The sequence below is a fragment of the Eublepharis macularius genome, chromosome 11 (genome assembly GCF_028583425.1).
Source record: "Eublepharis macularius isolate TG4126 chromosome 11, MPM_Emac_v1.0, whole genome shotgun sequence".
NCBI lineage: Eukaryota > Metazoa > Chordata > Lepidosauria > Squamata > Eublepharidae > Eublepharis > Eublepharis macularius.
This window is the reverse complement of record NC_072800.1, coordinates 39,937,689-39,964,185: the sequence shown is the minus strand read 5'-3', so window position 1 is coordinate 39,964,185 and position 26,497 is coordinate 39,937,689. Positions and strand designations below refer to the sequence as shown.

The 26,497-nt window shown below is 42.1% G+C and overlaps 1 protein-coding gene and 1 long non-coding RNA gene across 2 annotated transcripts in view; one reads left to right on the top strand and one right to left on the bottom strand.

Moving 5' to 3' along the window:
- SLC4A7 (solute carrier family 4 member 7) overlaps window positions 1–18,331 on the bottom strand; it is a 102,478-nt gene extending 84,147 nt beyond the window's left edge. Inside the window, exon 1 of the mRNA XM_054990810.1 lies at window positions 18,135–18,331. Within this exon, the coding sequence (XP_054846785.1) occupies window positions 18,135–18,182 (48 nt within the window). The 5' untranslated portion in view covers window positions 18,183–18,331. The remainder of the gene's footprint in view (window positions 1–18,134) is intronic.
- A 286-nt stretch (window positions 18,332–18,617) lies between these two features.
- LOC129337266 (uncharacterized) lies at window positions 18,618–24,430 on the top strand. Its single transcript, XR_008597805.1, has 2 exons — window positions 18,618–18,788; window positions 24,358–24,430. It is a non-coding gene; the product is annotated as an uncharacterized LOC129337266 (long non-coding RNA).
- Window positions 24,431–26,497: the final 2,067 nt, after the last annotated feature.

Sequence of the window (26,497 nt, the reverse complement as noted above, 5' to 3'; positions counted from 1 at the left end):
TTTCAGTTCTTAGACGGTATAGACTTAATTTATCTTATTTAAGCACGATATAACACTTGTTTACACACAACAAGTATAATCCTGCAACAGCAGCAAATATAAATACAGCATTTAGAAGCAAGTCTGCTGTTAAAGTACACATTTGAAATTTTACAAGATCACCCTATAAATCCAACTCAAAGGCACAGGCATTATACTACTTTGTCTCAGCATTACTCAGCTTCCTACTTCACCAGCAAGAAGAATTCAAGCTTTATGTTACATATACCTGGATCTTCTTGATTACAATAATCCAAAAGTCAATACTGAAAGTTTTACTTCACCAAGATTTTAAAGCTTGTTGCAGTTTTTTTAGAGGAAGTCCAAAATAGTTAGTACTATGTCACAAAAACTCTACTTGACTTTATATCCCCATACATCCATGTTATATTTTGGATATATTTATGTAAAATACTTTTATGTCACCGTTCCCCTAGAAGGCCCAAGACACATTACATAAACATGCAAAAACACAAAAAACAATTAAAACAATTCATATCAGTTCATCAAATGAAATCTGACCAGTCCAAATAAGATTCTGCACATTTATCCATCCCGTGGTATCAGAGAAATGCCTTCTCAAACAAACCTAATTAATATTTCTCCTGAAAGAGCCATCCTAACGTCCTAAATTCTACAGCATTACGGATGCAATCAGGAAGGCCTGTGGCAGCACAACCAGGAAACAACGCTGAAATGAATACAACTGCCGCATGGGTTTTTATATTATAAGAAAACATACTCCTGTAGATATGTACATCCCAAATTGCATAAGGTTTTCTAGGTAAGAACCATCATCTTAAACCAAGCTTAGAAATAGACAGGTGACCAACATACCTGTTTTAAGAATGGTGTAACATTCCTTTACACACTCAATAAACAGGCAGCCACATTCTATACTAACTGAAGTTTCCAGCCCCATCTTGAAGTGTTTCAATAACAGCCCTTGAATTTGCAGTAGTATTGATCAGCACAGCGAGGTTAACCAGGGTCGTTTCCACACTACTCACCTTCATCCGGAACGCTGTGGAACGTTGTGAAAAAACCGCAGAATATAGCATCTTCTCGCAAAGCTCGCATGAGAAGACGCTATCTTCCGCGTTTTTTTCACAGTGTTCCGCAGCGTGCCGGATGAGGGTGAGTAGTGTGGAAACAGCCCTGCTCTAAAAGGAAAGATAACTGATACGCCAAATGTAATTGATGGAAGTCTCTCTTAGGCACTACATCGACCTATTTCTCAAATAATAAGGCAGGGTCCAGGAGCATTCCCAAGATCTTTACACAATATTTACAGAGGGAAACCTGACTGTACCCTTCTAAGAAGTCACCCTTATGAACTAGCACCACTTCTGCCTAGCCTGGATTAATTTTCATCTTATTCTGTCTTGGTCTCTTGACCACACACTCAAGACACCATTTAGGACAGTTAATTATTACAGCATTTACATGCCAAGTCAGCACTGATAACTAGTGTCTATTAACAATCCAGGCATACTGTTCCAGGTTACATTCTTACAGGAAAGTGGTTTTCTGCCTCAACAGTAAAACGTTTTTCTCTCTTAATATCTTCCAGAGAGTTAATTTGCAGACAAGATAAACTTACCTAACACTACATGAGAAAATCTTGAATTAAGATCGAGCTTACACATGAGAGACCCAGGCTTAAAAACAAGGTATGGAAGTCTATTTCATCGTGTCCTCCTTTCCTGTCACCCATGTCTTTATTCCAGTTTCTTCTCCTAGCCTAGACCAGTGGTGGGCAAGTTGATACTCACTGCTTGCCTAGGGCATACATACAAGTAACTGTTATTTTCTTTTTCTAGCTTGGATGGAGTTGTACTCCCCCCTAAAGAAGCAGGTTCATACCTTAGAGGTGCTGTTGGACCCAGGTCTTTTGTTGGATGAAGAAATAGCAGCAGTGGCTAAGGTGCCTTTTACCAGCTTTGGCTGGTGAGCTAGCTGCAACCCTTTCTCAGCAGAAAAGATCTTGCCACTGTGGTGCAGGCCATGATAACATGTAGGTTAGATTACTATGATGTGCACTGTATGTGGATTCCCTTGAAGACTTTCCAGAAACTACAGTTAGTACAGAAGGCTACGGCCAGTGTTAACTTGAGTGAGTCAAAGGAACCATATCGTTCCAGTCTTGTTCCATCTATACTGGCTCACAGTTTGTTTCTAGGCCCAATTCAAGGTGCTGGTATTAATCTTTAAAGCCCTACATGGCTCACAGCAAGCATACCTTAAGGACCGCCTGCTCCCATACAAACCTACCTATCCGCTCCAGCCATCTTCAGAAGCCCTGCTTTGGATGCCTCCACCATCAGAAGCTAGACAGAAGCAACCCAAGAAAGGGCTTGGCAACAAAAATTTGGAACTCCTTCACAGGGAGATTCATCTGTGTCCCTCTATTGTTGTCTTCTGCCACCAGGTAGAGTCTTTGAGAAACTGAGAATCAAGCTCCCTTGGACCAGTCAGACATTCTATACCTAACCTACCTCACAGGGTTATTGTGAGGGAGAAAATGGGAGGAGAGAACAATGTAAGTTGCTTTGTGTCCCCAAGGGGAGAGCAGTGGGATATAAACAAAGTAAAATTTAAAAAATGATTAGCATATGCATGTCTTCAGTTGGTGACATTTATAACATCACAGGCCAGAATGCTCATTGCATGTGGTCAACAGGAACGGTAGTTCTAGAAGCCTCCAAAAATTGAATTGGAAAGCCAAGAAAACTGCAAGTCCGATTAACATTGTCAGGAAACAATGTTGAAGGAGACAGCAAAATAATTTACAGAAAACGGCAGTTCCTGATCAGAGCCCATTTTCTGTTTAAGAATTTTCAGCAAAGGGAGTTGCTTCCCATCACCAGGCTGAGACATTTGTGGGTTAAGAAAAGGGACAGAAGCGGCTGGCTAGGTTAGCAAGATGGGCAACGGCATGCATGCACACTTGTGCACATTTGGCAAACAAGCCAAATTCTTTCACTGCTTGAACGTTCAGCAGAGTTGCTCACAAAAACGTCACTACTCCCAAACACACGCTGGGACGAAGAACTCCAACAGCAGATCAAACCGCATGGACACACTGTAGAATAACTTGAACCTGAAAATGGAGAATAATAGCATTGTGGCTAATTAGGGAAGTGGGAGTGGGAATTTAGTTGTTCAAGTGGGAATTTAGTTGTTCAAGACAGACAGGAATGCTGCAATAGAAAATATAAGATAAACTGAGGTAGCAGCTTCACTTGCATGACTGTACACGGTGAAACTTGTTTTATAAAAGTCTTATATTTAGCTATATTTTGAATTTCAATCAGTTAACAGGTTTCCTTTTGCTAGTATCCATTTGCAGAGCTGGAAACAGGAGCTACTCTAAGAAAATGCCAAGATCCTTGGAGAAACTTTCCACTATTTTAAAATTGTGAGAAATTATCAAGACAGTGGTTTGTTAGGTTTTATTATGATTAAGGGAACAGGCATAGCATTTATCAACAGCAATAAAATGGCTTGAGATCACTTTAAGTGATAAAATTGGTAGTGTTATTATCACCAAGTAGACAACAAAAATGTTACAAACTTAAAAGTGAGCAATCTGCATAGCAATTGACCAAGACAGACATACCAACAGCTTTCTGAAAGTATACAGAAAGCTGTATGTGAGCCACTTTGTACATTCTACAGAAGCAGTGAGATGAAAATTATGAGCTGTGCTTCCTCTCTCACTGCTTCCAGGTGTTATGTAATGGAAGGATATATGCACATCCCACCCACATAAAGAAGTGCATTGTCTCCAACAGGGACAGCACCCACGGCATAGCAAGGAAAAACACATACACCTCGTTTCATACTGGAAGTAGAGAGGAAGAAAGCTCACCTCACACATCTTGTAGTCACTGCTGTGGAAAACATAAAGTAGCCCTACATGCAATTGATACAAATACCATGCTTCTGTCTTTCTCATTGAGATCCAAGGCAGAATACACAGTGCATTTTGACAGATCCCGCTCCGGCCTCAGCCCATGGCCTGAACCCGGCGCGTGGTCTGTCAAACTGCCACCCAGGGAGGAAGGAGAACGGGGGCTGACAGCTTCACTCACCCGGCACCAGCTTCAGTCCATGGGCTGAACCCGGCACAGGGTCTGTCAAACTGACAGCCCACATTCTCCAGCCCATGTCAAACTCGGGCGGCAGGAGAAAGGCGGCTGTAAGTTTGACAGACCCCCATGCCGGTTTCAGGCCATGGGCTGAGGCCGCAGTGGGATCTGTCAAAATGACAGCCCATACCACTCAGGTGGCAGGAGAACGGGGCTGTCCGTTTGACAGACCCCGCACTGGTTCAGTCAATTGGCTGATACTAGCGCAGGGGTCTGCGAAACTGACAGCCCCGTTCTCCCGCCACCCAGGCAGAAGGAGAAGGTGATATAATTCCCACACTGAGGATAGCTGGTCTCCAATAGCAACCCTCTGAGTACAACCCATGAGGAACTATTTAAACCAATCCAAGGCACATCACTTGATACCTACTTCTACCTCCAAACACCTCAGCAGGATGGCATGGTCTACTGTTTCAAGGGTTGCCAGAAAAGCCAACAATGAAGCATGGCCTTTGTCTATATTTAGGCAGAGGTCGTCAACTAGAGCCACCAGAGCCCTTTCCTTCCCATAGCCTGGACAAAAACCAGACTGAAAAGGGTTTAAAACACCAGAGTTGTCCAAGAAAGCCTGAAGTTAGTCAGCCACTGGTCTCTCAACCACTTTGCCCAGAAAGAGTAGATTAGAGGCTAGGCGGCAATTGGCTACATCATATTTGTCGAAGGATGTTTTTTTAAGTAGTGAGTGGATGACCACCTCTTTGAGAGGCTGAGGGAAGTTGCCTTGAGTTATGACTGATTTATGATAAACATCAAGGATTCCTTTGTGGTCTTTAAAATATTTTAGTAGCCAGGATGGACAAGGATCCAGAATAGCCATGTTGGTTTCCAGTAGATTAGCAAGGTTCGAGTCCAGTAGCACCTTAGAGACCAACAGGAGTTTCCAGGGTATAATAAGCATTTGAAAGTCAATCTCCCTTCATCAGATATGAGTAGGAATGGATATCTCTGAGTCTTTTTGTCCCAGAAGGTAGGAGGAGTGTTGCAAAGAAGTAAAATAAGATGTGGAAGTACAATCTCCATCCCTACTTGTATCTTACAAGTTGACTCTCGAAAGCTTGTGCAATGGAAACTCTTGTTGGTCTTTAAGATGCTACTGGATTTGAACCTTGCTCATAAACTTTCTCTGTGGTAGACCCCCCCTCCGCCCCAGGTTAAGAAAACTCCCATTCTCCTGGCTTTCCACAAACTATGCAAAACAGAATTATTCAGGGGGGCTTTTGACTCAGTTAAGAGGGCTATACCATAAGGAAGTGGTCTCAAAGAGATCCAGCAGTAAAGGGATAGGCAGGAGCCACAGACTTTATTACTATTGCTGTAAGTATGATAAATCATAGACTGTACTATTATTGCTATAAGTATGATTCTTCTGGGCAATTACTATGTTGTTTAATGTGTCAGTCTTAGAACAGCTTATGCTGTTTCAGTGCTTCTTCAATTGTGTATTGGATTTTTGCTGGTTTTAAATCTTTGCAAATTTGCATGTATATATCCTATTATGTTTTTTGAAATGTCTTTGAAATTGACTATACTGACTCACACTGTGTAATGTGCCTTGAGTCTCAGTGAGAAAGGTGGACTGTAAATAATTTAAATAAATAAATAAATTCCCAAACTTCCAGCCTCTCCCAGTCATTTTTCATACCAAGGTCCCTAATTGTCCCTAATTTGAGGGATACTGAGCCTTATTTGCCCTTTATTGCAAGGCCAGCAGGATGCAAATAATATGTTTGAAACCAGCTAAGACAAAATCAAATTTAAGTGATTAGTATCAATATGACCAAAACTTCAGATCAACAAAATCAGCACAAGCACATATTTTGTCAACTTTAGTAGAACCAGTGACTGAAATAAACATAAAACTCAATTTTGGTCTCCTGGATGCTGTTGAACACTTTATAAGTGAAACTTTAAAGAGTTTATCAGTTTTATACCAGCTGAATTGATTTTCGCATCCTTCAGGATGCAAAAAGAATACACATACATATTCTTTCTACCCCAACAAACATGCCATTGTCTTGTCTAGTACATTTTAAGTGTAGGCAAGGCATATCATATAATCTGATTTTAAGAGTCTAAGCTGCTTGCAGTTTCCAAAATGCAGCTTAAGTATCATCCATTACAGATGATTAAGTGAACACTAGAAGCAGTGTGACTTGAAGATAATGCAGATATAGTGAATGCATCAAGCTTCAGCAGAGGAGAAACAAATAGATTCTGTTTTTGTAAGAACTAGGTCATTATCTATCAGCAGAAGCACTTTTTTGGCATATAATGCATGGCACTCATTTCATCACTATTAGAACATACTGTACCAAATTACTACAACTACTGAAGGAGTACGCACAAAAGATTAGCATAGGACAGTGCCACTTTAACTAGAATGTAGAAGAAAATAAAAGTAAAGTAATGATTGGTTCTTCTGAAGTTTTGCTGACAATATATCCCAAATTATTCTCCAAAATCAAAATGAAACTCTAGTATACAACAGTATGTGCTAAACTCTTGATGTCTCACGTGGATATATCAGATATACTAATTGGTATATAAACTAAAGACATACTCCAGACATCATAGCTATAGCAAATATCAACATTACAGCATGCAGAATTTCTCACTGCTCCATGAGCAGCTTAATCATCCGTGATTACGCAAAAGTAAGTGCAGCAAGAGCAAATAAGGAAATGTTGCTTTAAGATTTCCTTAGCATCAGTGGCTAACAGGACAACGGCAGCAGCTCCTGGTTCTGTTATCTTTTTCCTAGCAAGAACCCCAGTAGTAAGCCTACACAAGCCACTGTGACGTAGTGGTTAGAATGCTGGACTAAGAACTGAAAGACCAAGGTTTGAATCCCCGCTGTGCCATGGAAGATTGTTGGGTGACCAAGAGCCAGTAACAAACACTCCGTCCAACTTACCTCACAGGATTTTTGTGAGGATAAAATGGAAGAGAAAAACAATGGGAGTTGCTTTGGGTTCCCTCTGGGGAGAAAGTCAGGGTATAAAAAAGGAAATAAAGAAGTCTTTCCTATCCTGTTATCACTATTTTTTATTTTATTTATTTAATATATTTATTGTCCAACTTTCTCACTGAGATGCAAGGCAGATTATACAGTGCAAGTGAAATACAATAAAATCAACACATTCACTAAGCAAGTACAATAATGAACAATAGTAGCAGATACAATACGGCACAGTAGCAGAAAACTTGACGATATGCATAAAGTCAAGTATATACATGAAATCTTTATGAAACAATTCATAACTAATTTACATGGCATGTTAAGCAACGTGGAAACTCCTTAGTAACACATATCTGCATCAGCATACAGTATCCAATGGCACAGGATATAGTCCCTGTCCCTACTAAAGCATCCCTCTGAGCTATTTCTTATGACATAGTCCTATAGTCTGAGTAAAAAACCCTTCGGAATAATTCAATTTTACATAGTTTGCAGAAAGACAGGAAGAGTGGGAGCTTTCCTGACCTCCTCAAGCAGGCCATTACATAAGGTGGGGGCCACCACAGAGAATGGGCGCATAGATATGAGGGGCTGAGGCCATGAAGGGCTTTGAATGTGATAGTCATGACACTTAATTGAATCCCATAATGGATGGGAAGCCAATGGAGTGACTGCAAAATGGAAGTGATATGCATGTACCATCTAGTTCCTGACAGTAAACAACCTGCAGTACTCTTCACCAACTGGAGTCTGCAAGTCAACTTTGAGGGGAGGCCTATGTAAAACATAATACAGTAGCCTAATCTCAATGTGCCATGAATCCAGGTGGCCAGATGGGCCATGTCAAGGTAGGGGGCCATCTTCCAGGGCAGTCTGAGTTGGGAGAAGGCCTTTTTTGCAGCTGCATTTATTTTCTTCCCTAGCAGCAGTTCTGGGTCTAGTATAACCCCTAGGCTCTTAACTGAATCAGCCAGGGTCAACTGAACCCCATCAAAGGTCAGAAGCGCAATGTCCTTCAAGATCTCTGCTTTCCCAACCAGCATCACTTCTGTATTGTCTGGGTTCAATTTCAATTTGTTTTTAACTAATTAATGACTGCTATCAAGCAGCAACTTACTATCTCCACTGCATCACCAGGAGATTTGGATAGTGAGATATAGAGCTGGGCATCATCTGCATACTGATGGCATCCAATTCCATAGCTATAGACGAGTTCTCCTAAAGGCTTTACATAGAGGATGAATAACATAGGGGATAATATTGAACCTTGTGGAACCCTGCAAGATAATTCCCACACTGAGGATAGCTCATCTCTAGAAAGCGCACACCACTGGCAGGCAAGCTGGGACAGCAAACACCAGGCGTGCCGACATCACTTCCCAAAATTATGTCATTTTGCTGGCTGCAGGGTATGCTCTTGTACTTCACTGGAGCCAATTTGGGGGCAGAATTAGCACCGTGCAAAGTGCAGGAGCACATCTGCAGCTAGCATGGCGTCGCTTCCCAGAAGTAACATCATCATGCAAGTGCCAAAAGTGAGCATGCATGCTTTGTGAACGTGCAAAAACACACAGAAAGAAGGCACGAGGTAAGTGCTAGTTCCCCCCTCCCACTGGGAGGGTATAGGGACCTGACAACCTAGTCGGGATGGATGTGAACTAGCTAATGCAATGGTTGCAGAAAAGTAAAGTTTATTTGCTGCTATTGCCACAGCTTCATAAGTCTTCCAGTGGGCTCTGTAGCCTGCTCTATCAGCTTCAGCACAAGTTTTCTGCCATCGTATTTCTAGGCATCTTCCAGTCCTCTTTAGGTCACCCAGCAATGTGGTGATCCACAGGACTGATTTTCACTTCAAGCGAGGGAGGGGACAGCAAGGAGCAATCTTGTCTATAGCTTCAAGGAGCTATAGATTCCATGCTTCCACCGCAGCCTCAATGGAGCCTGAGTTTGGAATCCAGGCAGGTCCACGAGCCTTTGTGGGCTGACCATTTTACCTGGTAGTAGTTAGTCCGGTCCATAGTTCAGGGTGAATCTCTAATTCTGAAATAAGATATTCCGTCAAAGGCTCAGAGCAAAAGACTGAGTCCAAAATGGGGCCTTTTTCATGCACAGGGCCTGCCACTATTTGAGAGAGTCCTAGGGACGCCAAGGAAACTATGAAGCCCTGGTCCGGCCCTGATGTGAAGCATTCAGCATGGATGTTGAAGTTACCCAGAACTATCAGTCTAGGAGCCAAGCTACAAGTGACGCCTGACACAGGTTGGACACTTGTCAGCTTCCCTCAAGTTTTGATGGGAAATGTAGGCGTCCTGGTTTAACAGCTTGGCTCTCCATTACAGCTGCAAGACCAGGATGCCTACATTTCCCATCAAAACTTGAGGGAAGCTGACAAGTGTCCAACCTGTGTCAGGCGTCACTTGTAGCTTGGCTCTAGGTGTCTTCACCGCCATGTCTGATAGCATCTCTGCCAGCTCAGAAAGGGTGCTTGTGGGGGAGCTAGCTGCCAGTAGATGGCAGCTCCTCTACTCTCTCAATTCCATTCACCTACGAGTCTCTCTACACAAGACCTCTTTACATGAGGACACTTAAATGAAGAGAGACGCAATTGAAAAAGGCTCTGTCAATTTCCTGCTAACAATGTTAGCAGGAAAGCATAGTGGCAAAGGCTCTGCCAATTTCCCCCAGCAAAGATGTTGCTCAGAGGGCTTGTTAATTTCCTCTTTGCCTGCCAGAAGGCTCTGTCAGTTTCACTTCCCCTTCAGGGAGGCAAAAAGGAAATTAACAAACCCTCTGAGCAGCTATCTTTGCTGGGGGAAATTGACAGAGCCTTTGCCTCTATGCTTTCCTGCTAACATTGTCTCTCCCTTCACTTGAGCTTCCTCATGTAAGAGATCTCGTGTAGAGAGGCTCTATATATCATCTCATTAGAAGACCAACATAGAAACCAAGTCTTTGTTGAGCTGCCCTTGTGATATTTACAGTATGTATTGTTAATGTCTGGGTTAAGCATGCCAATGAATTTGATATCTTAGACATTTGTTTAGGAACAACTGGCACAAAAAAGCAAATACTTTACATTTAGTATATTTATAACTGTAGATTTTGTTCCTAAACAGTTAACTAGTCTGAAGAACAACTCCCAAACCCAGGTGTATCAGGAATAACAAACAAGGATTAAAAATCTAAAAGCTGTTTGAAAACTGTCATATTTTATTAGTCACAGTTCACTGTCTGAGATGCAGACTTCAGGTTATGTCGTATAATCATCCAGGAACCCAAGGATTTTTTACATCAGAAAAGCTGAACATACCATCTAGATTTATAACCTGCACAGGCAATTGGGAATTCTGCTCCCCCACCCATTCCTGCACCAACAGCCTCAGCATGAGCACAGGAACACTTCAACTCCGCAGGTGTTAATCTACTGTTATGTAGATAAGGTATGTTCCAATCTTAAATTGCTTCGTCAAGAAAGATCACCACAGCATCCTGAACACAAAGTCTGAAGTAAAAATAGATGCATCTATTTGCCACTATGGCCTGTTCCAGGCGCCAAATGCCAACCACAGGACTGTCAAACTAAACATTCTCAATCAAGTTGACGCTTGTCTTCGTAGCCCAGGACTCTTCTGATACAGATCTTAGAGCATCCAGTGCCCTCTAGTGCCACTGTAGCAGTACTCCCCAATTTCTCTTTTCTTAAGACAAAAATCCACAGTCACTGTAGAAGAGATACAGCTAAATTATGTTTCAACTTGAAGTGATTATTTTTGTACTATCTAGAAATGTTTGTAAACTATTTACAAATTTTGGAATCCCTGAGCTGAGATTATAAAAGATAGAGAATGTATACACTAAAAAAATGACAGAAACAGAAAACAGCAACATTTTCTAAGAAGACTTTCAGAATTAAGATCAGATCTAAAAACCAGGACAAAACACATACACACAAGAAAACTTGAATAAAATTTCTATAACTCTATAGCCAAGGACCAGTTCCTGAAGGTGTGCACAAGATACGGTCAGCCCTCATCAGATACGTGGGGTCAAATTTACCTGGGGAGAAACATTGGAAAAGCCTTGTTTTCAATCTTCTGCAACTCCATACTACAACTATTTGTCAACTTTAATGAAATCACTTTGCTTTTACTTGCATTTCTTTTGCAAACTGCAGTGTTTGGATCATTTTTATCCTTCAATGAGAGAAACCAAAATTAGCATATCAGTAAAATTAAATTGTATTTTTTTCTCCTGGTTTGTTTGCTGATTTTCTGTTCCTGTACTGCCAAAGAAATTGAGTCTATGCAACTATCTGAGAACTTTGTTAAGAAGGGCTTTCCAACTTCTACTTCCTGCTACAATCAAATGAGCCCACCAAAATTTTGTCCCAGAGATAAGCAGGCCCTCAGGAACAGCAAACTCTGCCCTGCCTTCTTAAATACTTAAGGATCTTTGGAACCGCATGTCTGAATACCAGCCAGTATACTTAAAAGTGTTCAATGACAGCTGGTGGCATGCAACCCCCAAGGTTTATTTCTATGACTTTGGGGTCTATTTGACTGCCACAGCCAATTAGTAGTCTTTCCCTTTAGGATGAGTTAGACACCATTTGATTTTCCAGTACTGGAATTTGGGAGACCTGGATTAAAAATTTTCAGTCAGGAAGCTCACTTGGTAAACTTGGGCCAGCCCAGTAACTCACTCTCTCCTATACCACATGGTATAGGAGAGGCAATGAGAACTATGTACACTACCACCCTGAACTCTATGGAGAAAAGGCAGAATTAATTGACTTGGAAAATCAATTGACTTGGAAAATATTAAAATCGTCATTCTGTCCATTTTTCTTGAAACGAAGTTTATTATACCCTTCTGTCATTGATGCTAAATAAACTATTTAGCTAATTCATAAATGAGATTACTTAGCAATAAGATCCAGGCTTAAAAAGGAATAACTACTTCGGAATGCACTGTAACTATTTCAACAGATTGTGTAGGAGGAGAACACTCAGAGGACCACATTTTTGTCTAATAATCATTACCTGGAATTTTTGCCTCTCTCGTTCCAACCTTTTTTCCTACTTATTACTGACTGAAAGCTGACAGACTTTGACAAAGCCATCTGATGAAAATACTTCAACGATGCCATTCACTTTGCTTGTGGTCCTGAGACATCAAAGTCAGTCCTGAGTAAATAAATATGCCTAAATAAGAAAAAATGCCACTAGATGACAACATCATGTATAAACTGGCACCAGGGATATATATGTATGAACTATTTTGCAGTTAGATGGATCTCATGAGAGAGATTTGAATAGGATCTATGTACAATCTCAAAATAATATATAGAGCCATATAAAGAGTAAGAACTTTGTATTTTTACAAGATATTTTATATGATCTTGAAAAAAAATATTCAAACTATACTCAACTGCATTAACAAGTCACAAATTCAGTAAATACTAGTTGACCAGTACCCTTTTCATAATGCAACACTACATGAATACATGTAGCTCCTTGCTTCCTTAGGAATTCCTGGCACTTAATATATATTTTTTAATAACTTTGGAAATATTTTGAACGTAGGTAAACTGTCAGACGCAACTGAAACGATGCTTTGAGGCTACAACAGAGCCTGAATATCTCTGCCCTTATCCACTAATTAAAATGGGCACAGAATGGTTCATACCAGACTAAAGTACAATGAGTTTATTAATGTTATAACCTTATTTTAGATAGTTCTCAAGCATCACTTTCCTCCTCCTCTTCCTCCATGTATGACAAAAAAGATACAAGAATCTAAGCACAAGAAGGTACATTTTCTGTCTTGCTGTAATATTCATCTGTCTCTTCTCCAGCTACTTCAAGCAACTCAAAAGGGATATGGGGATAAAGAAAGGGGGAGGAAATGGTGCTAGGTGTCATCCCATCTTACCCAAGCTAACTGCCAACCAAGAGCACTTAAGCCAAATATGCATAGGCAAGAGGGAGAAAGAGAATGATGCATGAATCAACATGCAGTAGCCAATTTAAGATTATTTGACCCCCTCCAAAATTGATGAGTTAATTGTTGCTTGAAGGAGAAAGATTTTCACCACATAACCAACCAAGGGCTCTTTTCTCCTCAGCCAAGAAAGAAGAACTGAGCAGACCATTATCTATATAAGTTTAATAATCTTATCCATGATGATAGTACTGTACCCAGGCTTGTTTTCAAATGCTTTACTAAGAGCCATTTCAGCACAGAAGAAAGTGGACTTGATCCAGACTAAATTTTTCAGTGGCAGGTTCCTACCTTCCCACTTCCACTACACTAGGCTGATCTTCACAAAATGCTATTCCACAAACGCCAGTATTATATAGTAATCTGGGAGATGAGGTTCAAATCCCCACTCTGCCATGGAAACTTGCTGTGTGACCTTGGGCCAGTCACACACACTAGCTTCACATTGTTGGTGTGAAGATAAAATAGAGAAGAATTATGTCAGTTGCTTTGGGTCCCCATCAGGGAGAAAGTTGGGGTATAAATGAAGTAAATGAATAAATATAATGTCATGAGGATCTGTGGCAAGAAGCCAGAATCAGTAGAAATTTGTCAATTTAGTGTAAGATTTATGCGATCTGAAGAGAAACCAGAGTATCAGTTTAGTGTAGGTCCAATCTTGTATCTTGAAGGAAGAAAGTATGTCCATTTTTAGAACATGTTTATGCCAGGGAACCTCCCTGAGAAAGCTTACAAAATAAGAAAATCTTTCTAGCCTCAAAGGATTGACCATATCTCCAACAACCCAGATCCAAACGTGCAGTAAAATCCTGTATTTACTCAGTCAGAAGCAAGTCCCATTAAGACCAATAAAATAATTTAGCACTGCAGATACTGCATCTTACTGAAATTGGCATGTTCAGAATGTTCTTTACAAAAACATCATCATTGAATATTTACATGATTGTATCACTCATATCAAGGGCAATGAGACAGGAGAAAGAACAATCCATAAAGTGAAAGGAATTTTCACAACTACTTGCCACAGAGGTTGAGGGGGAGGGTCCTCAGCAACCTGGTCAAAGACTGGCTCATCAAGAACTCCCCTTTTTACAGTACCCAAAACAAAGCAAGTCACTATTTCATCTTAAATAGTAAAACACTTATTAACTACAGAGAAAGTCCTTCAGATCTGTAAAGTTGCAATGGAAAGCATGTTTGAAAACCTGTGAGACTTGAGTTGTCTATATTTGGGAAGATCTTTTGCAGAGGAAATGAAACCATATAAAGAAAACATATGGTATCACATTTAATTTGACAATAGGTAAAAGCAGGGCTCATTTCGAGGGGGAACGCACAGGAACGCAGTTCCGGCAGTTCCCCAAAGAGGTCACATGGCAGGTGGCCCCGCCCATCTGACTCTCAACCATTTTGGGCCTGTTTCGGCCAGGATTGGGGCCAAAACGGCCTGAATCGGGCCTCTGATAGGTGGTGGATCATTCTCCCGCTTATCAGCAGCCCAATCCTGACCATTTTGGGCCCCTTTTCAGCCATGTTCAGCCCTTTTTTACCATTTTGGGCCCAATTTCAGCCCTGAATGGCCAGGATTGGGTCCAAAACAGCCAAGATAGGTGATGTCAGGGAGTGTGGCATATGCAAATAAGTTCTACTAATGACACACTTCCAGTGATGGCAAATGGTATGGCATATGTTAATGAGTTATGCTAATGAATTCCTCCAGCTCTTTTTCTACGAAATGACCCCTGGGTAAAAGTAACCAGTTTTTTACATTTGTACTGTACCCCTTCTCCAAGGAATTCAGAGCAAAGATTCAGCATCACAACAACTTTGTGAGATTGGTTGTGGATTTTAATCATGGAGAAGCCATGGTTCAGAGACAAAGCACCTCCTTTACATGCAGAAAATCTCAAAGAATGAACACATTGAAACTGAATCTTGATAAGACTGCTGGTGCTAGGTAGGAAGGCTGAGGTATAGAAGAGCATTGTGCTGCCCACATTTGATGGGACTCAGATGATCCTCGCTAACTCACTGAAGAGCCTAGGTGTTATATTGGACCCATCACTGTTTATGATGAAGCAAGTTAAAGGAGCTGCAAAAATGCTTTCTTCCACCTTCACTTAGCCCTACCTTGACTCAGCTGATCTGGCCACATGGACCCGTGCCATTGTAACATCAAGGCTAGACTACTTACAGCACTCTGCATCAGTCTCCCCTTGAAGTCAACTCAAAAACTCCAGCTGGTACAAAATGCTGTCGCTTGGTCATTACCAGGATCTAGGAGCACTATGTCTAGCCTATACCTATTCTGCACTCACTCCATCAGTTATTGATCATTGAACTTGTTATTACCAACAAAACCCTTAACGGCCTTGAACCCACATATCTGCAGGACCTGGATTCTCCACCTTGACAGTTTCACTCATTTGAGCAAAGCCTTTTGAAGGAACCACCCTGTAAACAAGACAACTGCAGCCCATACAGCAGCTTTCTCTGTTTTGGCTACCACCTTGTTGAAGGCCTGTCAGAGGTCAAGAAGGCTCCCACACCTCTATCATTCCACATAAATTGTAAAACAGAAATGTTCAGGAAGGCATTTTTACGACAGAAATAGGGCTATAGAACAATGGAATAGTTCAGTAGGGTGCTTTTACAAGGGTATAGGATTGCACTCTATTATTGTATATATTTTTTCTTGCTTTTGCTGCCTTCTAATTTGCAGTCCATTTTCTGCATTGTTCATGGTATGTCAAATCTTAGAATTTTGTCTTCACTGGCTACAAATTTTGTAATCCTAGTCCTGTTCCATAGTTCATGGATGTTATGCTGTCTGATTACATTGCTTTTATATTTTGTAATCTGTCTTGAGACTTGGCAAAAAAGGCAAGCTATAAATGAAAGGAAATACATATTCTATAAGCAGGTGTTAAGAAAACTCTAGTGCTACTGCAAGTAAGAACAGGCATTCAGTTAGAAGGACCAATGTTAATAGAAGGCCACTTCTTATGTCCAGATTGCTTAGTCCTAAATCATAGCATTCACGTTGCTCACATTTTAGTTCTAAGGGGGAAATCCTGTAGTCATTGCAATCAGCTACCATCTCTGGTTTTCAGGAAATCTATTGGTTTAGACAGATCTTCTATTATCATTTTAACAGGATAACTGAAGATGCTAAAATAACTTTACTATTTACTTAAAACTATTAAAACTATTACAAGTTGAATTGATTAAAGGCAGCTTGATGGGGGGGGGAATCAAACAAAACAGAACTAGGAGGTTTATATTCTTGAAGATTTACAGTGTACAGCATGATAAGGAGCATAGGGCCTGACCTATAGGAGTTGTTTGCCATTCAGCAAACTACATAGCACTGCACAGGGGCCAGCCTAGGGCCATAAGCTCATGTAAATGTCAGCTATAGTTAAGAGCATTTGATTTCACTGCTGTGCACCTTTCCCTGACAGTTATGCAGCCAGACATTACCCTACAAAGAGCGAAACAAATCATAGTGAACAAAAGCATGTGCAGTGGAGTCTTTATTTACTTCAGCTGCCAGTGCAGAAAGGTTTTTCAATGCCTTCCTAAAGCATGTCTATATTACAAATTTAAACTAGATTAACTGACCTGACATAGCCCCAAGGAACTTCAGGAATCCATCCAGTGTTCACACCAGGACAAAGACACAGAAACACTGAACAATATCCCAACTGGCAGCACATTTACTTGCATGCCCCATTAAATTCAATAGGGCCTACTTCCCAGTAAGTGTGTGCTAGACTGTAGACTCAAGTCATCTACATCAAGAAATCAAATTGAAACACTTCTTTTTTTCTTGGCAGCTATGCTATGAAGGAAGCTCACATCCACCTCAAAACATCCCCAGCCTTGAAAGGAAGTGAATCACTGTTACGTTACTCATCTCTGCCCACCTTCGCTAGCGCTAGCAAAATAAAAGAAATGCCTGGAAATAGCGTGCTCTTTCTTGCAGCTGATCTGAGCTACAAAAGAGCTAGTGCTGGCTACCATGTGCCTGTACTCTACTGGGAGCCAGTGCAAAGAGAGGGCTTACTGGCACCAAATCAGCTGCCTCTAGAGAGTCACCGAGATTCAGTGTGCAGCACATCGCGCACATGCCCTTGCTTCTATGGTGGGAGAAGAACTGACCACCACAGCCTGCCCATTATCCCCTTTACCCTGTTTGACACTTCCAGCCTGAGCTGAAGAGCCTGAAGTGGGCATATGGGGCGGGAGAGCTGAGGGGTGGAAAGGAGAAGCAACGAGGCTTGAAACAAAGAGCCCAAGCTCCCTCTTTCTCTGGCCTGCCCTTACCCTATCAAGAGCTCTGCCTGAACAAAAGCAATGAGCTAATAGCAGCGGAGTTGTTAGGACGCACGTTTCTCCATGTTTCACAAACACAGTGAAGAAACGGGGGTAGAGAAGAGAGAATCGAGTGCTGAATATCGAGGAACAAAGAAAAAGAAGCGAGGAAGAATTCAAGCCTATGCCATCGCCGCCCCCTCCAGCGCCTAAAAATATATCGAATGTTTAAGCAAAGAGAGCAAGAAGGATCAAAAGGGAGCAGGGGATGGGGGTTCTCCCCCACCCCCCATCCATCAGTGACAGCAGTTTTGGGCACCGTGGTGGGTGGGCTGTAAAGCAGTGGCGAGGAAGGCAACGGAAAACAAGCAAGGGGGGCGAGGTCTTTTCCCCCCCCGGGACTCCTCCGGGACCCGCTGACACCTGCGAGAAAGAAAGAGACCGGAAGAGTGAGCGCCTGTCTTTGTGTCGCCTCCTCAGACACTGAGAGGACTCGCCACTGGCGCCGCCGCCGCTTCCTCGCTCGCCGCCGCCTCATGAGAGAAAGCGAGTGAGAACCCCACGCTCCGTCCCCACCAGGAGGCACGGCAGCCCCAGCGCGGAGGCGAAAAGCGGCCAGAGGAGGGGGCGCCTTCCTTTCGCCTCCTCACCCGCCTCATTACCGTTGTGAGTAGCGGTCTCATCTGCTCTCCCGCCCGCTCCTCCTCCATGGCGCGTCGAGGGGCTGACAGGGCTGAGAGGAAGGGGTCGCTGTGGCCGGCAGGCGCCGGTTGTGTGAAGGAAGAAAAGAGGAAACGAGGAGGAAGCACAGCCAGCGCCGCTGACGACGGCAACGACGACCGCGGCTCTCCCTGCTTGCCCACTGGGCTTTTTCTCCCTTCGCCCCAGCCAAACCGGCGGGCTCTTGGCCGCGCCCCCGAATCCCGATTGGCAGCAGGGTTGGCCAATCGGCGTGAAAGCGCGGCCCCTCCTCTTGCAGGGAGAGCGCCGAAAAGGGCGGGCTGCCCGCTCTTCTCCTCAGAGGGGGTTTGGTGCGTGTCAGAGGGTGGGGCGGCGCGAGGGCGAAGGGGGGGGGCCTTGTGGGCTGCGGTCCCGCCGCTCGCTTCCTTGGCTGTGACGCTCCTTAAACAGAAGTGGGGCTTTTCTTCTGTGTAAAGCGGGCAGGGGCTGGGTGGTTTCGGAAGGAAATGACCTGGAGCGGAGAATACAGCCTGCGCTACGCGGGACAAACGTAAACACGGGGGGAAGTGTGAGTCAAGCCAGTGATAGGAAAGCGATGGGATTCTCGACCAGATTCGTGAACTCGCTTTTTCCTGGTAGGTAGCCGTGTTGGTCTGCAGTACAACAGCAGTGGGGCACCTCAGAGTTCAACAAGATTTTCAAGAGTGTAAGCTTTCGAGAGTCAGGGCTCCTTTCTTCAGTATCTGAAGAAGTAGCATTATCTGAAGAATCTGTCCTACGAAGAAGGGAACGCTTACACCCTGGAAAGCTTGCTGGTCTCTAGGGTGCCACTGAACTCAGATTTCCAGGATAGAAAAGTATCTGATAAAGGGAGCGCAGACTCGTAAGCTTACACCCTTGAAAAATCTTACTGGTCTCTGAGGTGCCACTGGACTGCAATCCTGGCGCTCTTTCCTGTCTCAGCTGGGTTTTCTTATCTGTAAAAGGCATAAAAGCTGCCCTGCCTAGCGAAGCTCTTTCAAACGTCTGCGCAGCAATAAAGCCCCGCACATGGATCATGATTAAACGTGCTAAATTGCGTTTTTGTAAACTGCTTTCGTTTTGACTACTGAAAGGTCCCTGGCCCGTCTTATGAGTGTAAGACGGAAGCAAGTGCAACTGAGTTCACTGGGAATTGTTCCAAGAAAATGCAAAGGGTTACAGGCTCAGGGGGAAGAGCACTTGGAGAAGTTGTCCAGATGTGCTATGAGAGCGGCCCGACGGTGATCTCCAAGTCTGCCTCATCATCGACACTTGCCCCCTGCTCCTTTGTTCATTTTAGTGAAAGGGGAAGTTGACAGTGTGGAGAAGGCTGCTTCCTTCAGTCATGGGGACTTGATTTTTTTTAGTCAACTACAGATCTGCACATCCAAGGGGTGGAGGGAGTAGTAACACCTGTTACAAGCTGAATGTTTACTATGCTTGTGATTATGCTTAAGGAGCACCTGTGTCTGTCAAGGGCTCATTGTTTCTACACATGGTGAGGATTGTTATGATTAAATAGGTCTATGGGGATGTATGAGAAGGAAGCCAGCATGGTGTAATCATATCTCAGCAACTAAGCAGGTTGGTACTTGGATGGGAGACCACCGAGACATACTCTGGAGAGGAAGGCAATGGCAAACCACCACTGCTTATGTTTGCCTTGAAAGCCCCTTGCTAGGGTCACCATAAGTCGGTTATGACTTGAGGGCACATGCCTACATATGGGGATGTGTGCCAAAGTCACAAATCGTTTTGCTTCCTGTCCATGTATGCCACACCCGAAGTTTCCAAAAGCCAATACCCTGCTCCATGTAACACGCCTCAAGAAAAACTGGTTAGGTACATTTTACTATGCACCATTTATCTGGTGTTTTTAATCCTTATTTTTGTTGCTTTCTTTATTGTATTTATCTCACAGCAACAAGAACCCTGGGATTCTGCTTCTCCTGTAGTGGGAGACAGAAGCCATGACTTGCTTTCATGACAACAGCTTGAGTATGTCAATAGAATAGCCTAGATGGCTGGTTCCAATTAACTGGAGCCTTGATGGTAATTGAGCAGTTCTTCTACATAGGAAACTGCTTTATACTGACCTGGCATGTTGATCTATCTAGGCCAGACTGGCTGCACTTTGCCACAGCTTCAAGCAGTGATTTTCCCCTGAAGAAGACAGGGACTGAACCAGGCATTTCTGTATATATAGCACTGGCTCTTCTGCTGAGCTGACCAGTATGTTCGCTACATTTCCACAAGTGAACTTTTTCATGATTTCATTAGAAAGATCTGACAAAAGTAAAAGCCCAAGCATTGGGGGGGGGGGGGGCGGAAGCTTTGTAACAAAATATTTGTCTAACAAAATTTCAGTATTATTACTCATTTTAATTGATTTATTTCACCGTACAAATCACAGTTTGGGGGTGGGTAGATGCTTGCCCAAGACAACCTAGTGAGAGAAATGACTGGACATGAATTTAAACTTGTATCAAAATCTACTATTCAGCCAGGCATGTCACTGAAAACACTGCACAGCCATATATGTTAAGTGGTACCACTTGCAGCATGTAAAGCATTACATTACCAAATGAAAATTGCAATTAATTACAGTTGTCATAACAGTCATTTATTGCATTGTTTCCTAAGTTCAAGGTGTCAGAGAAATGACATTGCACAAGAATAACACTTCTGTCTTCCTTTCCCACGAGAGCTGTTCTGGCAGATCATATTCTTCCCACTCACTCCTTACTCTACTTCAGGGAGTTACAACATAACTTAATGATGCATATTCAGCTAACATATGAAGCTTGGGCAGACTTCTGGCTCTGTTCCAAGCTCCCAATTAAGTAGATGTCAATTCTCAAAATGCTTCAAATGCTTCCAGAGTTAGTGCTTCCCGTTTGATGCCATTAGGTTAATCTGCCTATCAGACTTCCTAGCTCACTTAAAACTCCTAATTTTGTAAACCCGACTGTCCTCTTGATATGGTTAACATACTAGTGTCCTTGGCTTATGCTACAAATAGTACTGAAATGGCCAACGCAACCTTTCCCTGTTGGATCAGGTACCTATAAACAAATAGGTAGTTTAAAGTTCACCATCAGCTATGAGATATGATCCAGGTCTGTTTTATGTCTCCACAAATAGATGTTCAGGATTGGCAATATCAAAGAGTAGTCTTATCACCAGAAAACACTGCATTCAACCATTTTTGCACAATTGTTGCAATGGTGGTGAAAGCAGATAACTTCAGTTAAATGACTATTAGCAATTGCTGCTCTCTTCTCCCTGACCAATAAGCACCTCTGGTGGCCATAATGCTGTCAACATTGAAACCTCTCTGATTTATTGAGAGCAAAGCAAATATTACTGTAGGTGTACTACTAAAAATGTAAGAGGGGCTAGAAATGGGGCACACAATGTTGGCCTAGACAGGAAATATTTTAAGCAAGTATTGTATTATTTATGGACACCTCTAATAGAACTGAGAATAGATTTTAAGTTCTATGGTGTCCCCTTACAAAGAGTTTGTTAATAAACCAATAAACCTCTGGCAAAAGGAGCTTTAATGCTTAAAAGCTTATACCTTGAAAATCTTCTTGGACTTTAAGGTGCTACTGAACTTAAGGTGCTACTGAACTCAAATCAAATGGCTACTCCAGAAATGAAATCAGAAGAGCAATTAAACCAAGGATAAATCAAACAACCAAGGAAAAACAGTCTCCCACAGGAAAAGTGTTTTTGCCATATATCAAAGGACTCACTGATCAGATGGGAAAGCTTATGAAAAAGCACAACCTTCAAGCAGTATTCAGACACACCAGAAAAATACAACAGATGCTACGATCAGCAAAAGACAGTAGAGACCCCCTCACCTCTGCAGGAGTATATCACATACCCTGCAGCTGTGGACAAGTTTACATCGGGACCACACAGCGTAGCATCCAGACAAGAATAAAAGAACACGAAAGACACTGCAGACTTGGCCATCCGGAAAAATCTGCAGTGGCTGAACATAGCCTAACTCAAACAGGACACAGTATCCTATTCCAGGATACTAAAATACTGGACAACACTTCCAACTACTTTGTCAGATTGCACAGGGAAGCCATCATAAGCATAAGCACAATTTCAACAGGAAAGAAGAAACCTTAAGAAGGAATAGAGCATGGTTTCCAGTCCTGAAAAACACCAGGCTAACAAAATACTCTATACCTGACAATAGCCCTGCAGAGAAGATTAGCATATCAAGCACCAATCCATATGCAAAAGAACCTCCTCAGGATACAGTGAAGCCTCCCTCCATTAGCATTCCACGCCCTGGGAAACTCTTACAGGATGACTCAGCCCAACCCTATATTCCTGAGTAGATATAAATTACCTGCCAACTTTTCCACACTGTGACACTGAGAGATCTCTGTCTTTTGGTGCTACACCTCTGAAGATGCCAGCCACAGCTGCTGGCGAAACGTCAGGAACTACAACACCAAGACCACGGCTTTACAGCCCGGAAAATCCACAACAACCATCGTTCTCCGGTCGTGAAAGCCTTCGACAATACATCAAATCATACTGTTCAAACCAATAAACAGTTTCAATAATTTTTAAACAGTCACTTTATGGAAGACAAGAAGCGCCTAATTCCAGTAAATACTGACACTCGTTTACTACCGTGATTACTCATATTGACATTAATAGGATTATTCACATTAATAAGGTCATGATGAATGCCCTACAGTACATTGGGTTAGTACTGAGTGCCGAGCTTAATTTGGGACAGGGGTTACCACAGCAGAACCTCTGTTATAGATCAGAATGCATAAAATAGTTATGTGCTTACATTCATATTTCTTGCTAAAGAAAGGTAACTTCACCATCTCTGTTGGTACTTTTTCAATGTGTACTTCTCACAAGATCAGCATAACTTGCCTCTTCTGAAAGGAACTTGATTTCCTCAGTGGCCTCTTGAAACTTGATTTGCACCAAATGTCATGTAATCCAATTAAATCTGCAACATTTCCTGGTCTTCATTTTTTAAAAGCTACAAACTGTAGATTTGGGATTCTGAAACATGTTTTCCCTCTCTGCCTTCTTCACTTTTTTGTAATCATTTAGCCTGATAAAAAGTTCTGGTGATGTTGATAGCTTATACTTGCATCTGTATAGGCAATGGTGAGGCTGGTATCTCAGGCAATGATCACACAGTATGCTGTCTTGGATGAAAATAGGCCACCACTTCATTGATTACAGCCATTGGAGCATTGACGAGCCAGTTTGGTGTAGTGGTTAAGAGTGCTGGACTCTAATCTGGAAAAACGGGTTTGATTCCTCACTCCTCCACTTGAAGCCAGCTGAGTGACCATGGGTCAGTCACAGCTTCTAGCTCTCTCAGCCCCACCCACATCACAGGGTGTTTTGTTGTGGAGATAATAATGGCATAGTTTGTAAACCACTCTGAGTGGGTGTTAAGTCATCCTGAAGGGTGGTATATAAATCAAATGTTGTTGTTGTTATATGTATCCATGGCATCAAACAGCCCCTTACTGCCTGATGGACACTTCCCTAGCATGGGATGGCAGGGGTGTAACTCATCCAGGTGAGACCCAGGTGGTCCCTGCCACCCATGGCACAGAGGAAGGGAGGGAAACCATTCGACACTGACAACACGCAACAAAGGAATGGCAGCTTTGACCACAAGAGGCTACTGGACAGGATCCAAGGCCCACCTACGCCTCACCTTACGTTCCTCTCATCAGACCCCCTTGGCCCAGACATGACGCTTGCCCTCCCCCTGCCCCAGCATTGCCTTCCGGCTGCAGTGTTGCCCACTGGTGAGTCTGTGAGCCCCTTTATATGTGGAGGCTCATATAATAGAAAAGTATCATCACTCCCCTGCCCTCTGCATGGGTCAGTATGGCTACCCACAATTTTTGCCTTTTCTGTGCCATTTTTGTGTATCAATTTTTTCTTCTAAATGCAGCACATGTAATATTATGGACTTTATGACAAGCCACATAAGACCACATTCAGGAAGGGGAGGGAGAGAATCACCTTGTAAAAATGGCATGGAGTAACTGAGTGCACGATGTCTTTATTAAAAAATTAATATGAGGAAAAGGCAACAGTGATGTTTTGAAACAAAATAGACTTTAAATGAGCTGGACCTCAGATGTTCTTGTTTTACAGATTCATACAAGATTTCAAGAAGGGAATGCATCTACTGGATACCCATCAACATCAATAAAGTGATAAAGGGAAATCTTCATTCGATTTTATTTTTAAAGTATTGTTTTGGAAATATTTTAGAAGCAGGGTGGATTGATTTGAGACTCCTTAAACAAATTATTTAAATCACCAAGAAAAGGAGCCAAATATCCAGCTTGCTCATGCACTGTCTGAACAAGAATATATACCAATTGGTTTTATTTGTTATAGCAACATCTGTCTGTTTGCAATTAAACACAGCCTTTATAAATACCTAGGAGTAAAAACACAAACGATGGACATGCAGTCACATGCCTTTTGCACTATTAAATTAATATCTATCTAAATGAGTGATTGTGAAATTAAAGAGTTTCTGTTTGGCATTTTTAAACGTGGAGGAGCACTTATCAATATTGCTTTCAAGAATGTCAAATGCCCAGAACTTCCAAAAGCAAGGACTGGGGAGAATAATATTTATCTTTGATATAGAATCTATCTAAATCTACTTTTTTCCTAATCTGAAGAAGAACAAATAACAATTTAAAATGTTAGAAATGTCAAGTTTGGACTCTTCATTTTTAACAGTAGCAGTCACTAAGTCAAAGGGTTGATAAAGGGTTATGAGTTAAATTTTAAGAGATGATGTATGCAAACTTTAATGTGTTTGGATAATATTCAACTGTCTTTTTAAATCTATTTAAGGAACACTTATAACTGATTCTAAAAAAATATTAAAAATTAAACCAATAATTTTTATCCACCCTTTATATAGAAACAACCTGTAGTTTGTGGTTACATAATTTAAATGTTCCATCTCTAATTACATCTATCAAGAGAAACCTGAAGCTTAGAAACTCAGAAAAGAAATTGCCAAAAAGCATGGCAGCAAACCAGGAAGGCTACTCCTTAGCCTGAGGCCAGTTCATAAGGTGGAGATTTGAAACTTTCTTGGGGAGAGCAGAAAATAGAATGAAAAACCTGCTTGTCATCTAAGGTCATGACTGTAGTACATGAGGCTACATGCCATATAAACCCCTCGCGCACAAAGACACACATGGCCGCTGCCTGTTTTTGCTGCAGGGCCTATCAAGAAGAGAACTTGTCTTTCTGCCACAGTTCTTATAGAAATACCAATTGTATTTCCCACCTTTTTTATTCAAGTGTTTCTGAAGCTCATTTGTGCATTGCGTGTTTGCTTCTAGTTAAATGCAAGGCGAACCTGGGCTATTATTTCAAAACAAGCACAAATTCCTATGAAAAAGTCTCACAATACATTCCTGTGGGAAAACAAGCGAAATCTCCCCACTAACTCCCATCAACCAACCTGTATCTTATTGGTCGAACTTACAATAACTGTATTACTCCTAATACGAAGGTCGAAAAATCTAGTAAGCTCAAGATTGTGCTCAGCTTCATCCGTGTCTGGCCAGACTCTCTTCTTGTTCTGCCCCAGACACCTTTGGCCTATCCTTCATGCATTGGGTTCTGCCTTTATAAAAGAGAAATGTGACATTTCTCTCTCTGTGTTGCAGCTTTTCCAATTGGTCTAGCTTAAACAGTCAAGAAAGGCCTTCTTTCAGGAGCACTGACTAATGGACAGGAAGGCCAATTAAAATTTTAAAAACTCTTACATTCTCTAGACCAGAATTTCAAGAGATATTTTTAAAAGGACTTTTATAGCATTGATGCGGCTGTGTGAACTACCTGGCACATACGGATCACGGGCTTCTCTTGACCTCTGGCATGTCTTGACAAGGTTAGGCAAAGGTGTTAGCATATATAGTCTTCAACGAAGACATATGCATATCAAAAAAAACTCCTTGGATCTAAACCTGGCCACCTCCCACAGATGACAGAACATGGAGGATTTAAGATGATGGCAGAATTTGCAAATATATTAGTGGATAGTGGAAGCAAAGTTGTAATCAAACAAACCAGTAATCTGCTAGCCCACACCAAGTCCCTAGAGAGAGGTGCTGCACCACAACACAGAGCATCTTGCCCCCCTTGCCCTGAGCTGGAAGAATGTCTCCTCTAAACTTCCATGGCAAAAACTATCAGGAGGTCATCCCAGTCAGTAGCATCCACAGATAAATTGTAAACTAACCATCCTGGGGCTATT